The 13,988-nt window shown below is 33.6% G+C and overlaps 1 protein-coding gene across 2 annotated transcripts in view; it reads left to right on the plus strand.

Annotated features, from left to right (window-relative positions):
- The first annotated feature begins 2,441 nt into the window (after positions 1–2,441).
- Ccdc152 (coiled-coil domain containing 152) overlaps positions 2,442–13,988 on the plus strand; it is a 41,857-nt gene continuing 30,310 nt past the window's right edge. For both annotated transcript variants that reach the window (XM_046468281.2, XM_058570736.1), the window contains exons 1-3: positions 2,442–2,530; positions 4,604–4,709; positions 13,776–13,844. In XM_046468281.2, coding sequence (XP_046324237.1) covers positions 2,444–2,530; positions 4,604–4,709; positions 13,776–13,844 — 262 coding nt within the window. In that variant the 5' untranslated portion in view covers positions 2,442–2,443. The remainder of the gene's footprint in view (positions 2,531–4,603; positions 4,710–13,775; positions 13,845–13,988) is intronic.

Consider the following 13,988-nt stretch of genomic DNA (forward strand, 5'->3'; position numbering starts at 1 on the left):
AAATAAATACAGATTATTAGTTATTCAATGATGTTAACTCAAAAATCAAAACAGGTATGATTTATTCTTTGGTCGGGGAAGCAGTTATTAATCTGGCATTCTCCGAGTTTGGATCCATGTTCTAGAAACCACATGAAAATACCTAAGAAGCAGTAGGAGAGCTAAGACCAGGTTGGTAAAGACGGCTGGTGGTGGGAAGGCCAGAATAGGGCACAGAGGGGGCCAGGAGAAGGGCGGGCCCATTGTTTCGGGAACCTGTTTCCGAGGGAGGGGGCCCAAGTCAGGGATGGACTAGGAACCGGAGAAGGCAGTCCTCGAGGCGGACTTTGAGGAGCCTGCAGCGACGGTGAGTAGCTCCAAACTCAGTAAGCGGCTCGAAATTCCGCTTTTTTCCAAGAAGATTCTTTTCTTCACACCTTCTCACATTGTCCTGCATCCGTATAAGGCTCCCGAGGTCCTTGATCCCGACCCCTGTGGCTCATGGGCCCCAGGCTTCAGGAATGAGAGTGAAGGGAGGCCAAAAAGGAAGAGGCAGAGGCGAGGGGAGCCTGTGCTGCTGACGCCAACCAGGAGCGGCCAGGGCCCACGGAGCGGGGTCCCGGAGACAGCGAGCCCCTGGACTCCAGCCAGCAGAAATGAGCCGGACGGGGAATGGGATTATCTTTGCTGTGGGAACTGTTTGAAGCTGGTCCTTGAAGATCAAAAGTCAGTCTCTGCTGCCCACGAAGGAATTTAACTAGTACTAACTAAGTTGTCACCTGATTTTACAGAGCAAAAGCATATTCTTTGAAAAGATCAGGACCTGGAAAATTGGGGGTGGGGGGGACAGTAAAGACACGTAGAAGTGAACTAGTTTGCTCGCCAATGCGACAAAAGGAATAGCATGCAATAATAGCAAGTGGAATATTTTGTTGTTGATTTTGTTTGGGGCTTTTTGTTTGTTGGCTTGTTTATTGTCAGCTAACCCCAACCTTTAGTGACGATTTAGTGAGGAAAAATATTTCATGAGTATTACTAGGGTAACGGAATTATAGAACATCAAGCTCAAAGTAAAATGCATTAGTTCAGAAGCTAGTTTCTTAGCCAAAACTCTGGTAAAAACCATTTTTTTTAAATTTAAAATATTAGAGACTAAAAAATATGGAGGAATTTTTCATTAACTATTTCAGATTACCCTACAGTTGTATTAAAAATTAACAATGATATCAAATTGTGATGAGTTTTTAATTTTGTTGTCAGAAGAATTTTAGATCGTGGAAGGCTATTACAATTATTTTTCTGCCATAAGGATTGAGTTTTAGCTACTTAAAGAATTTCATACACAGTTTTACTCACTGGTGATACTGCAGATAATAATTCAATAAACTGAAAATGCACAGCTAAAATTCAGATTTCAAAACTATTAAAGAGTTGTAATGTAAAATAATACAAAAAGAAGGATGAAGTGGAATTTTGATGAAAATATTGTCACACAATATCTGATTTTGGTATATTTATTTTTAAATAATATTATGCTCCCCCCCCCAATTATTTTCAGTAATTATTTCAGGAGTTTTACTTACCCTTTCCTTTAGTCTAGTCCACACACTCAACATTGTCTCCTTCCTCACTCTACACTCCCTGAATTTCAAATGTACTTTCCCCATCATTTTTCTCTGGAGAAAAGTCTAAAGACATCTAAAGACAGATGTATATAGTTTCATACTGTGTTAATCTTGATTCCTTCTAGATACCTTCTTCCACTGCCAAATGTAAATACTGGCTCCTTTGCAAAAAATCAGTTTCTCTATCTGGGCTGAATGATTTTACCTCTGGAATTCTGAAGAATTTCTTATGATTAGTTCTGTAGGACTAAAGCTAGAACTGTTACCATTCACTCAGCAGTTAATTGGTTGTTCCCAAAGGTTAATCTTATATAAAGTTACCAAAAAATTGAAATACAGAGAGATTGTTTTGAGCACTTCAATTTCCATATATGCTTTATATACCAAGCAAAATATGAAGTATAAGCAGACTACCAGAAAATATTTGTGATGTGATACTTTGACATGTTGAGCATCTTAAATTGAGAATACTCACACTTAAAAGTCATGCCTTTGACTTTAAGTTCAGACATACTGATGGCAAAGGAGATGAGCGTTAGTGCGATTATTTGGGTTTTTTTATAATAAGGACAAATAACATCTATTTATATTCTTATCATTGCACTAATTTTAGATTTTTTTAGACAAATTACACCTGGGGAGAAAATGATAATAAGTGGAGAAAACTTAATGCATATGACCCTATTGTTGATGCTGGGTATAACAAAATACTCAGAGTGGAAGGAAGCTCAAGTAAGTATTCTATAAATAAAGTAAAGAAACTTTAGTGTTTGAGTTATGACTACTATCGTGATGCTTTAGATTTTTCTTAACACTCTCTGCTCTTCACTAGTTCAGGCATGGATCAAAGCAGTGAAGGATGTATGAAAAAGACTGGCAGTGTGAATCTTGACAAACTTATAAATGACTTCTCACAAATAGAAAAGGTATGTAAATATAGCCAATGGCTATGGTGTATGAGGAAAAATGGAAGAGATTTTATCAATGGGAGAAATTTGAAAGAAAAAAATGTTGCCAAAAATGAGCAAGATACAGATAATGAAAATATATTTTGCCAAGCCCTTTGTCTCTAATTTTTAAGATTTGTATTTAAAATATATCTAGTCTTGACTCATTTATACTAATATATCAAAAACTTTCCAGGGCAAGGGAACAAATAATTCGTGTACTTTTGCCAAAATTAAAGATAAAATACACATCTAAGTGTCCAAACTAATGTCCAAACTCGGAAATAGATTTAATGAGAATTAAATTTCAGTCTCCTACCATTATAAGTACTTTATTTTAGTTCTTTACCATTTGTCTCTGTTCTCTCTTGCTGCTCTTTTACCTAAAACCAAACCTACTTGAAGTCCTTCTCTCCAACTTTGGACAAATGGTAAGCCAAACGATGTATTGTTTTCCCCTCTTCTCTGACAGAGGAAGATATATGAAAACTGTTGAAAAAAATGTAGGTGAATAAACTAAAGATTTGAAGAGTGAATTTGTAAAGCAAGAATGGGAGGGAAGACCTTCCCCTATTTTCTCTCCTTTTCTTATTTTTTATGTCTATTTTTATTCACACAGATTGCCATATTTAAAGAATTTTCATGGCCTTAGATTTTTGAGGCAATATGATCTTTTTTCAAACAATGAGCTTAAGTTTTCTTAACTGTATAATTAGCAAAAGAGAAAAGAGAAATAGAAAGCACTGTTGGAGAGAAGAGATTTAGTGAAAGGTTTTTTTTTTGGGGGGGCAGGTTGGAGATTAATTTAGAAGTATCTCATATTCTTAAATATTTTTGATAAGAAATAGTTGTTCATTTTTGATGTGATAGTGGTAATATGAACATATTTTGAAAGTCATGTCTCTTAGAGATACATGTAGATGGTAATACAAATGAATTCATGTCAATTGCTTTGAGATAAAATCAGAAGTGGTAATATTAAGGAAGTGGGTAGAGTATAGATAATATATGACTAGTCATAAATTGATATTTGAAGCTATTTAAAGAGTTTGTGGAGGCTTTTTATACTGTTCACAAAAATCCAAAGCAGTAGGTTTAAGAATATTTATCTACTATAATAGCAAAAAAAGTAGAAATAACAAATTTTCTCATAGGAGACTAGGTAAATAAATTATAATATATTCAAAAATACCCATGAACATATATGAGTTTACCACAGTGAATCTCATCATCATGTACATTCACAAGAAATTAATTAAAAAAAAAAAAACTGTGGCTAAATGGCAGAAAGATCAGTAGAGGAAAGAGAGCAGTGGTGTGGGGGAGGGGGAAAGGAGGTATTGAGGACTGCATCAAAACAAGATATAGTCCTTGCTTTTATAATTATGTCAAAATGCTTTCTATTGTTATATATAATTAAAAAGTACAAAAAAAATTAAAAATGAAACCAAGTGCAGCTGGTAAAAAGAATGAGGTACATCTATACATGGTAATATGGCATCATGTCCCAGATAATAGTGCTAAGTAGAATAGTCAAGGTGCAGAACAGAATACAGATGATCATTTTCTGTAGTTGTATATAGTCAAAAAATACTTTGGAAGCATATAAAAGGAAGAGTTTTTGTTTGTTTGTTGATTTTGGATTTTTTTTTTTTTTGAGACAAGATTTCACTGTGTTGCCCAGGTTGGCCACAAACTCCTATGCTCAAGAGATCTTCCTGCCTTAGCCTCTTACATAGTTGGGACTACAGGCTTGTATATGCCTGGCTAGCAATCATTAACTATGGAAATGAGGGTTGAAGAATTGCCGAAAGGAGTTCAAGTTAGGCCATACTTTTATTTTATAATCGTTAGTGTGGTTTAATATATTATCAGGTTACTTTTTAAATTAAATATAAACTAGGAAGTTTGTCTCTTTAAAATTATGTTTCATCTTTAACTATTAGACTTTTAGGTAGTGATTTATATTCTCATTAGTCTTCATATCTTTAGTAAAAGAATAGAAACACTTTCATTGACTTGATAATAATGTTTACTCTATTTCTTCTACAGAAAATGATAGAAACCAGTGGAAAGAACAAAATCCTGGATATTCAGTTGGAAAAGACTAACTCTTTATTAAAAGTAATGCAAACAAAAGAAGTCTCAATGAAAGAAGGTAGGTTTTTGTTCCCTAAAGAAATATTAATGAGAATACAACAGTGTTTTTAATATTATACATATATTTGTAAAGTATTTTAAATTCATATTGAACTTTTCAGACTTTCATCAAATTTTATTCTTTGTATAGCTCTGAAAGAAGGATAGGACTAGTATTATTATCCTACTCTACCAGTATAGAAACATAAAATGAAGAAGAAGTTAAATAATCTATGGCTAGGCATTTAAGAATGACAAATAGAAGGCTCAACACAGGAAGAATACAGTTGAATTCCTACTTCACAATTACATCTAAATAAACATACAATGGGTCAATAGTTGTAGTATTGAAAATAAGCAGGACACATATATTTTCTTTGTATGTCAACTAAGAGGACCTGGAAGCAACAATATCGTAGTAGCAATGAGAGCAACGAGTGCTCAGATTTGGGTATTTAATATACCATTCTCTATAAAAAGAACTGGCTGATTCTAGAACTGGGGCAGAAAGTAAATAAATAAACCTGAAGCATTTTGTAATGTCAAAAATTTTAAAAAGTTCTTGAAAAGAAAAAATAAATCCACAATGATGGTAGTGTGTCAAAAGGGACACAGAAACCAAATGAAAGAGCTCTCAGTGGCCAAAGCTGGGATAATTTGAACAACAAAGTTAATAAAGTAATGTTGAACTATACTCAAAGTATAAAAAATTTCACAAGTCTATACTGATATAAGTAAATGATTTAAATAAATAATCGAGGAAGAGCCAAATCTCCTTTTTAGCAGAATTCCATATAACTTACATAGATAATCTGTTCTCAAACAGAACAGATCACGACTCTAAACACATTGAGTGTGGTCTGAGTAAAGTTATCTCCTTTATTAGAGTGAAGAATATAGCATGAAAAGGATGGTAATATAGGGAAAGTAACTACACAGTGGAGAAAACTGACAACTACTACCTCAGCCACATGGTCATGGTCAACATTAAAAGGGATGTCATGTTGATCTTGATACGATATAATATATGATATGATAAAAATGACACTTTATTTTTATAGTCTTCCTCCTCATAACCCATAATCTCTGCTCACTTTTGCAGCACCTATACTAAAATTGGAATGATACAGATAAGATTAGCATGACTTTTAAACCATAAACCCAGTCTAATCATGAGATAAACATCACACAAATTCCCATTTAAAGGACATTACAGAATACCTGCCAGTACTTGGCAAAATTATTGAGGTCATCAGAAACAAGGAAATAGAACAGTCAAAATCAAGAGAAGACTAAGAAGATTTGACAAACAAATGTAATATGGTATAGTGAATGGGATCTGAGAACAGAAAAAGGACATTGAATAGAAACTAAGGAAATCCAAATAAAGTATGGATTTTAGTTAATAATGCATCAACATTGGTTCATTAATTGTAAGAAATTTACCATACCAATTAAGGTGTTAATAATAGAGATAATTGGATATAGAATATATGGCAGTTCTCTTTAATATCTTTCCAATTTTTCGGTACACCTAAAACTGTCCTAAAAAATAGAGTTTATTAAAGTTCAAAAAGGTGAAATTACAAAAATAAATAGAAAATTTTGGAATTCTTATAATGGAGAGGCCTTTCTAAATGTGTGACACAATAAGTAGAAATGATAAGACAAAATATTTGTTAGTTTTAATTTTTAATTAGTAGACATTTTCAGGCATAGTTTAGATTTACAGAAAAGGGTGAAAATACAGAATTTCCATATGTCCTATCACCCCCTTCAATTTCCCTATATCAACATATTGGATTTGTGTGGTACATTTGTTGCGATTCATGGGGCAATATTGATAACACAATTATTAACTAAAGTCCATAGTTTATTTTTTATTTATTTATTTTTTTTACTCGTTAGCTACTAATTTTTTTTATTAATAGATATTCTTTGTATATAATGATTTTTTTTTATTTTATTTTTTTTTATTGTTGGTTGTTCAAAACATTACATAGTTCTTGATATATCATCTTTCACACTATTATTGTTCAATCTATGTTATATATTCTGTGGGTTTTGACAAATGCATGACATGTATCCTCCATTACAGTATCACACAGAAAAGTTTCACTGCTCTACTTACTCGTCCCCCCATTTTACCATCCCAAGATTCTATAATCACTGATCTTTTTACTATTTCCATAGTTTGACCTTTTCTGGAATGTCATACTATATAGCATTTTCAGATTCACTTATTTTACTTAGCAATATGCATTTAAGGTTTCTCTAAGGGGTAGTTTGTGTGGTGGTGTGTTTGTGTATATGTGTGTGTATCTTAATAACAAATTATTTTATTGTATTATTGTATGGAAGTATCACAATTTATTTGTCTACTCACTTATTAAAAGGCACCTTGGTTTAATCCAAATTTTGGATTTGAATTAAAACAGCCTTATACAGGTTTTTGTGTAGACATAGTTTCAACTGATTTGGGTAAATACCAAGGAGTGCAATTGTTGGATCACATGGTAAGAGTGATCAAGATGGTCATAAAATTAACGTAGAGGACTAGGTACTATAGAAAATGCTTTATATGTTTGTGTTAGTCAGCTTTTCATTACTATAACAAATACCTGAGATAAATTAACTTAAAAAGAAAAAGGTTTTGTTTTGGTTTGCAATTTTGGAGGTTTCAGTTCATGATCAATTGATCCCATTACTTTGGGCCTGCTGTAGCACATCATAATGGTATGTGCACATTCACCTCAGGGCAAGGTGTAAAGGTGAGGAAAAGAAAAAGTGAGAAAAAGCTGCCTCAAATCAAGAGCATGCCAATAATGGCGTAACTGCTTCCCAAAAGGCCCTACATCTTGAAGTTTCTGCCACCTACCAGTAGCACCATGGACTGGGAACCAAGCCTCTAACACATGGGCCTTTGGGAAACTTTTCCAAATTATAGTAATTTTTTATTTTTATTTTTTATTGTAATTAGTTATACATGATAGTAAAATGCATTCTGACACATTATATATAAATGGAGTATAACTTTCCATTCTTCTGATTGTAGATGATGTAGAATCATATCAGTTGTGTAATCATATATGTACACAGGATAATAATACTTGATTCATTCTACTACCCTTTCTATCTCCATACCTCCTCCCCTCCCTTTACTCCCCTCTGCCTAATCCAAAGTACTTCTGTTTTTCTTTGGCTTCCCCACTTATTGTGAATTATCATCTGTATATCATAGTACATTTGGCCTTTGGTTTTTGGGATTGGCTTGTTTTGCTTAGCATGATATTCTCCATCCATTTACTGACAAATGCCATAATTTCTTTCTTCTTTAAGGCTGAGTAATATTCCATTGTGTATGTATACCACATTTTTTTAATCCATTAATCTGTTGAAGGGCATCTAAGTTGGTTCCATAGTTTAGCTATTGTGAATTGAGGTTCAATAAACATTGATGTGGTGGTGTCACTGTAGTGTGCTGAGTTTAAGTCCTTTGGGTATAAAACAAGGAGTGGATTAACTGGGTGAAAAGCTAGTTTCATTTAAAGTTTTGTGAGGACTCTCCATATTGCTTTCCAGAGTGGTTGCACCATTTTGCAGTCCCACTAGCAATATATGAATGTACCTTTTCCCCCCAACATCTTTGCCAACACTTATATAGTTGCTTGTATTCTTTATATATATATATATGTGTGTGTGTGTGTGTGTGTGTGTGTGTATATATATATATATATATATATACACATACATATATATATTTTATTTTTATTTTTTGATGTAGATGGACACAACACAGTGCCTTTATTTTTTTTATGTGGTGCTGAGGATCGAACCCTTGTCCTGCCCTTGCTAGGCGAGCACTCTACAGCTGAGCCACAATCCCAGCCCCAGCTTGTATTCTTGAAAATTGCCGTTCTGACTACAGTGTGATGAAATTGCTAGAGATGTTAAACGTTTTTTTATACATTTGTTGATCAATTGTATTTCTTCTTCTGTGAAGTGTCTGTTCAGTTCTTTAGCCCATTTATTGATGGGGTTATTTGTTTTGTTGTTAAGTTTTTTGAGTTCTTTATATATCCTGGAGGTTGAGGTTCTGTCTGAGGTGCAGATGGTAAAGATTTTCTCCCATTCTGTAGGCTCTCTTTTCACATTATTGATTGTTTCCTTTGCTGAGAAGAAGCTTTTTATTTATTTGTTTGTTTGTTTATTTTAAATATTTATTTTTCAATTTTCAGTGGACATAACATCTTTATTATATTTTTATGTGGTGCTGAGGATCAAACCCAGCGCCCCGCGCATGCCAGGCGAGCGCATTACCGCTTGAGCCACATCCCCAGCCCAGAGAAGAAGCTTTTTAGCTTGAATCCATTGTATGTGTTAATTCTTGATTTTACTTCTTGCGCTTTAGGAGTCTTTTTAAGGAAGTCAGTTCCTAAGCTGACATGGTGAAGATATGGGCCTATTTTTTAGTGCAGGATCTCTCTTCTAGTGCCTAAGTCTTTGATCCACTTTGAGTTGAGTTTTGAGAAGGGTGAGAGATAGGGGTTTAATTCATTTTGTTACATATGGATTTCCAGTTCTTTTCTCCAGTGAATGTTTTTGGTGCCTTTGTCTAGGATGAGATAACTGTATTTATATGGGTTTGTCTCTGTATCTTCTATTCTGTACTAATGGTCTTCATGTCTGTTTTGGTGCCAATACCATTCTTTTTTTTTTTTTTACTATGGCTTTTTAGTATTAATATCTATATTGTGATGCATCCTGCTTCACATTTTTCACTAAGGATTGCTTTGGCTACTCTGGGTCTCTTATTTTTCCAAATGAATTTCATGATTGCTTTTTTTTTATTTTTATGAAGAATGTCATTGGGATTTTAATAGGAATTGCATTAAATCTGTATAATGATTTTGCTAGCATGGTCATTTTGACAACATTAATTCTACCTGTGCTCTTGGGGAGGCAGATGTGACCATGATCTTTCCATATTCTAAGCTTTTTTATTTTTTTTTTCTTATAGTGTTCTGTACTTTTCATTGACAAAGTCTTTTACTTCTTTTGCTAGGTTGATTCCCAAGTATTTTTCTTTATTTGAGGCTATTATGAATGGGGTAGTTTTCCTAATTTCTCTTTCAATGGATTCATTACTAATGTACAGGAACATGTTTGATTTATGGGTGTTGATTTTAAATCCTGCTACTTTGCTGAATTCATTTATGAGTTCTAGAAGTTTTCTGGTGGAATCATTTGGATCTTCTAAATATATAAGATGTTGTCTGCAAATAGTGATAGTTTGAGTTTGTCTTTTCCTGTTTGTATCCCCTTAATTTCTTTCATTTGTCTAATTATTCTGGCTGAGTTTCCAGGACTATGTTGAATAGAAGTGGTGATAGAGGGCATCCCTGTCTTGTTCCAGTTTTCAGAGGGAATGCTTTCAATTTTTCTGCATTTAAAATGATGTTGGCCTTGGGTCTAGCGTAGATAACTTTTACAGTGTTGAGGTGTGTTCCTACTATCCATAGTTTTTCTAGTGTTTTGAACATGAACGGGTGCTATATTTTGTCAAATGCTTTTTTAAATTTAAATTTGTTATGTATGACAGCAGAATGCATTACAACTCATATTACATATATAGAACACAATTTTGCATCTCTCTGGTTGTATACAAAGTATATTCACACCATTCGTGTCTTCTTACATGTACTTAGGGTAATGATGTCCATCTCATTCCACCGTCTTTCTACCCCCATGCCCCCTCAATTCCCCTCCCTACCCTTTGCCCTATCTAGAGTTCATCTAATCTTCCCATGCCCCCCCACCCCATTATGAATCAGAATCCTTAAATCAGAGAAAACATTCAGCATTGGTTTTGGGGGATTGGCTAACTTCACTTACCATTATATTCTCTAACTTAACCCATTTACTTGCAAATGCCATGATTTTATTCTTTTATTGCTGAGTAATATTCCATTGTGTATATATACCACATTTTCTTTATCCATTCATCTACTGAAGGGCATCTAAGTTGGTTCCACAGTTTAGGTATTGTGAATTGTGCTGCTATAAACATTGATGTGGCTGTGTCCCTATAATATGCTGTTTTTAAGTCCTTTGGGTGTAGATTGAGGAGAAGGATAGCTGGGTCAAATGGTGGTTCCATCCCCAGTTTGGCAAGGATTCTTCATACTTCTTTCCAGATTTGCTGCACCAGTTTGCAGTCCCACCAGCAATGTATGAGTGTACCTTTTCCCCCACATCCTCGCCAACACTTATTATTGTTTGTGTTCTTAATAGCTGCCATTCTGACTGGAGTGGGATGAAATTTTAGAGTAGTTTTGATTTGCATTTCTCTGATTGCTAGAGATGTTGAACATTTTTTCATATATTTGTTGATTGATTGTATATCTTCTGAGAAATGTTTGTTCAGTTCCTTGGCCCATTTATTGATTGGGTTATTTGTTTTCAAATCCTTTTTTTTTTTTTTTTTTTTGCATCAAGTGAGATGATCATATGATTTTTGTCTTTAAGTCATTGATGTGATGAATTACTCTTAGCAAATACAAAAAAATAGAGATACTACCCTGCATTCTATCAGATCATAATGGAATGAAAGTAGAAATCAATGATAAAATAAAAAGTAGAAGCTACTTCAATACCTAGAGACTAAATAATATGCTATTGAATGACAAATGGATAGCAGAAGAATTCAAGGATGAAATAAAAAATTACTTAGAGGTAAATGAGAACTCTGATACAACATATAAAAATCTCTGAGACACTATGAAGGCAGTAATAAGAAGAAAGTTCATTGCTTTGAGTTCATTTATTAAAATAATAGAAAGTCAATGAATAAATGATCTAATATTACATCTCACAACCCTAGAAAAAGAAGAACAAATCAACACCCAAAGCAGAAGACAGGAAATAATTAAAATCAGAACTGAAATCAATGAAATTGAAATATACTAATGTTTTAATTGCACGTAATAGTTCCAAATTGCTAATTAATGATAGAGCCTAAATTTGAGCACAAAATTATTATTAAATTATTAATGATTATTAAATTATATAAGAAATAACATAATATTCTGAAATTTTTAGCAAAATTTAATAGTACACTAATTTTTAAATTATAAAATAAAGGCTAACACAAAAGACAATGTGGGTTAAGGTTTGCAAAGAAAATTAAAAGCCATTTGTTGTGGTTCAGATATGAGGTGTCCCCCAGAAGATCATTTTGAGACAATACTAGACAACTCAGAGGTGAAATGATTAGGATTTTAGAGCCTTAACCTACTCAATACATTAATCCACTTGAATGGATTAACTAGGTGGTAACAATAAGCAGGTAGGGTGTAACTGGAGGAGGTGGGTCACTGGGGACATGCCTTTGGGGTATATCTTTTGTCCTTGTTGAGTCTAACTTAGTCTCTCTCTGCTTCCTGCTGCTATATTCCAAGCTGCTTTCCTAGGTAGTGCTTTTCTACTATGATGTTCTGCCATATCTCAGGTCCAGAGCAATGGAGTTAGCCTTCTGTAGACTGAAACTCTATGCCGCAGATAAACTTTTCCTCCTCTAATTGTTCTTGTCAAGTCTTTTTGTCACAGTGGCAAAAAACAAAAACAAAAACAAAAAAACTCACTAAAACACCATTATTCCAAGTTACCGAGTGTTATTTTACCTTATGAATAATTCCTCTTCGAGCCAGTTTCCATTGTAGAAAAAAATTTGGTAAGAGAGCCACCTTGTGTTCAAATTTTGAAAGCACATTTTATTTTAAGAAAATCCAGTGTACTTTCAGTTACAGGGCTTGGTTTTCAATTTACTGCTTATGGAAGTAAATTTAGCTACCATGTTTTATGAATTGCTGAATTCATTATAGTAAAAGACACAAGAACTAATAATGGCAAAAAGTATCACTTATTTTGTAATTATAGTAGCTAGCATAGTAACATGTGAAGTAGGTTCTCAGCTAATGTCTATCAAATGTAATTTAATCATCATTCTATTACGGGGAAATAGCAAAGTAGAGAAAATGGAGGATGGTGACAATTTTGTCTGAATGGGTGATAAGTACAACAGGGAAGGCCGTATGCAGTGAAAAGCTACAAGAGTAGAACCTAATATCTGAGTAAAGCTTTTAACTTTGCAAAATACTTTCATTTCTGACAGCACAGTTAAAGAAAGTACATGGATCCTGAATGTAGAAACTCTAATTGGAAAGTGAAAAATTTGTATTTTCCCTTCTTATATTTAGACAATAAAAATGGATACTATTTTCTGGCCAGAGCATTTTCACTTATCCCTGTCCTGTTTCAGCTTACTGATCTATCCATCTATCACCTAAAAAATACTTGTGGATTGCATACATGGGCCACAACTATTTTAAATTCCATGGGGAAATGGTAAGAAAAACAAAAAATAGTTCCTGTTATCATGGAGCTTATAACTAAGTGGAATGCTAAAGTCACAGAAATTTCTACCACTGTTCCTCCACATCAAAGGTGTAGCTGTTGGTGGTGGAAACCAAGAGTATGATCAAGGTTTGGATACACACGTTAGGGCTCTAACTTTTGCAATGAAGGGTCCATCTTCCATTATGTCAGAAACCATTGGCATCAAAGTTTCCAATGCCTTGTTAACACTATCATTGAGTCTTTAATCCTTTTATGTTGCTGTGTCTTGCCCTGAGACCTGGGCATGAGTATTAAGAGGACAGGTTGGAAGACAGTGAGTAAGAAAAGCCACATCTCGCACCTTCTCACTAGCCCTTTACCTGTGAACAATATAATTTGGCTCTCTTTTGGGGAGGATATGTACTTACTTTCAGGATAGATATTGCTAATGCTTATAAGAGGATCTCTAATATATTATGCCTCAGAAAACACATTACTGAATCTTGGAATTCACTTAACTCAAAGGGATATTAGAAAGTATTATATGTAATTTACTTTGAGAGGCCTGATTGTTTTATTAAAATTTCATAATTTTCAATTAAATGTTATTTTGTTTTAATTATTTCAATAAAGAGAAGAATTCCAAAATGAAAGCAAAGGATTTTCAAATTTACCTTTTATGTTTTAGAATGTGCTACTCTTCATAATATGATAAAAGGGCTACAACAGACCCTTGAATATCAACACAATTTGAAAGGTAAGTTAGGGGAAGAAATCTTATTTTTAAATTTATTTATGATTTGTTTGAGCCTCTTTAAAATTAGAGTTTTTTTACATTGTTGACAAGTGCCTTTTGTTGTTATTCAATTCATCAACTAAAAGCAAGACTTTTTACTACTTA

The sequence above is a fragment of the Marmota monax genome, unplaced genomic scaffold, assembly GCF_021218885.2.
Source record: "Marmota monax isolate L192 unplaced genomic scaffold, Marmota_monax_Labrador192_F-V1.1 WCK01_AAM20220418_F8-fsc00120, whole genome shotgun sequence".
In the NCBI taxonomy this organism is placed as follows: Eukaryota; Metazoa; Chordata; class Mammalia; order Rodentia; family Sciuridae; genus Marmota; species Marmota monax.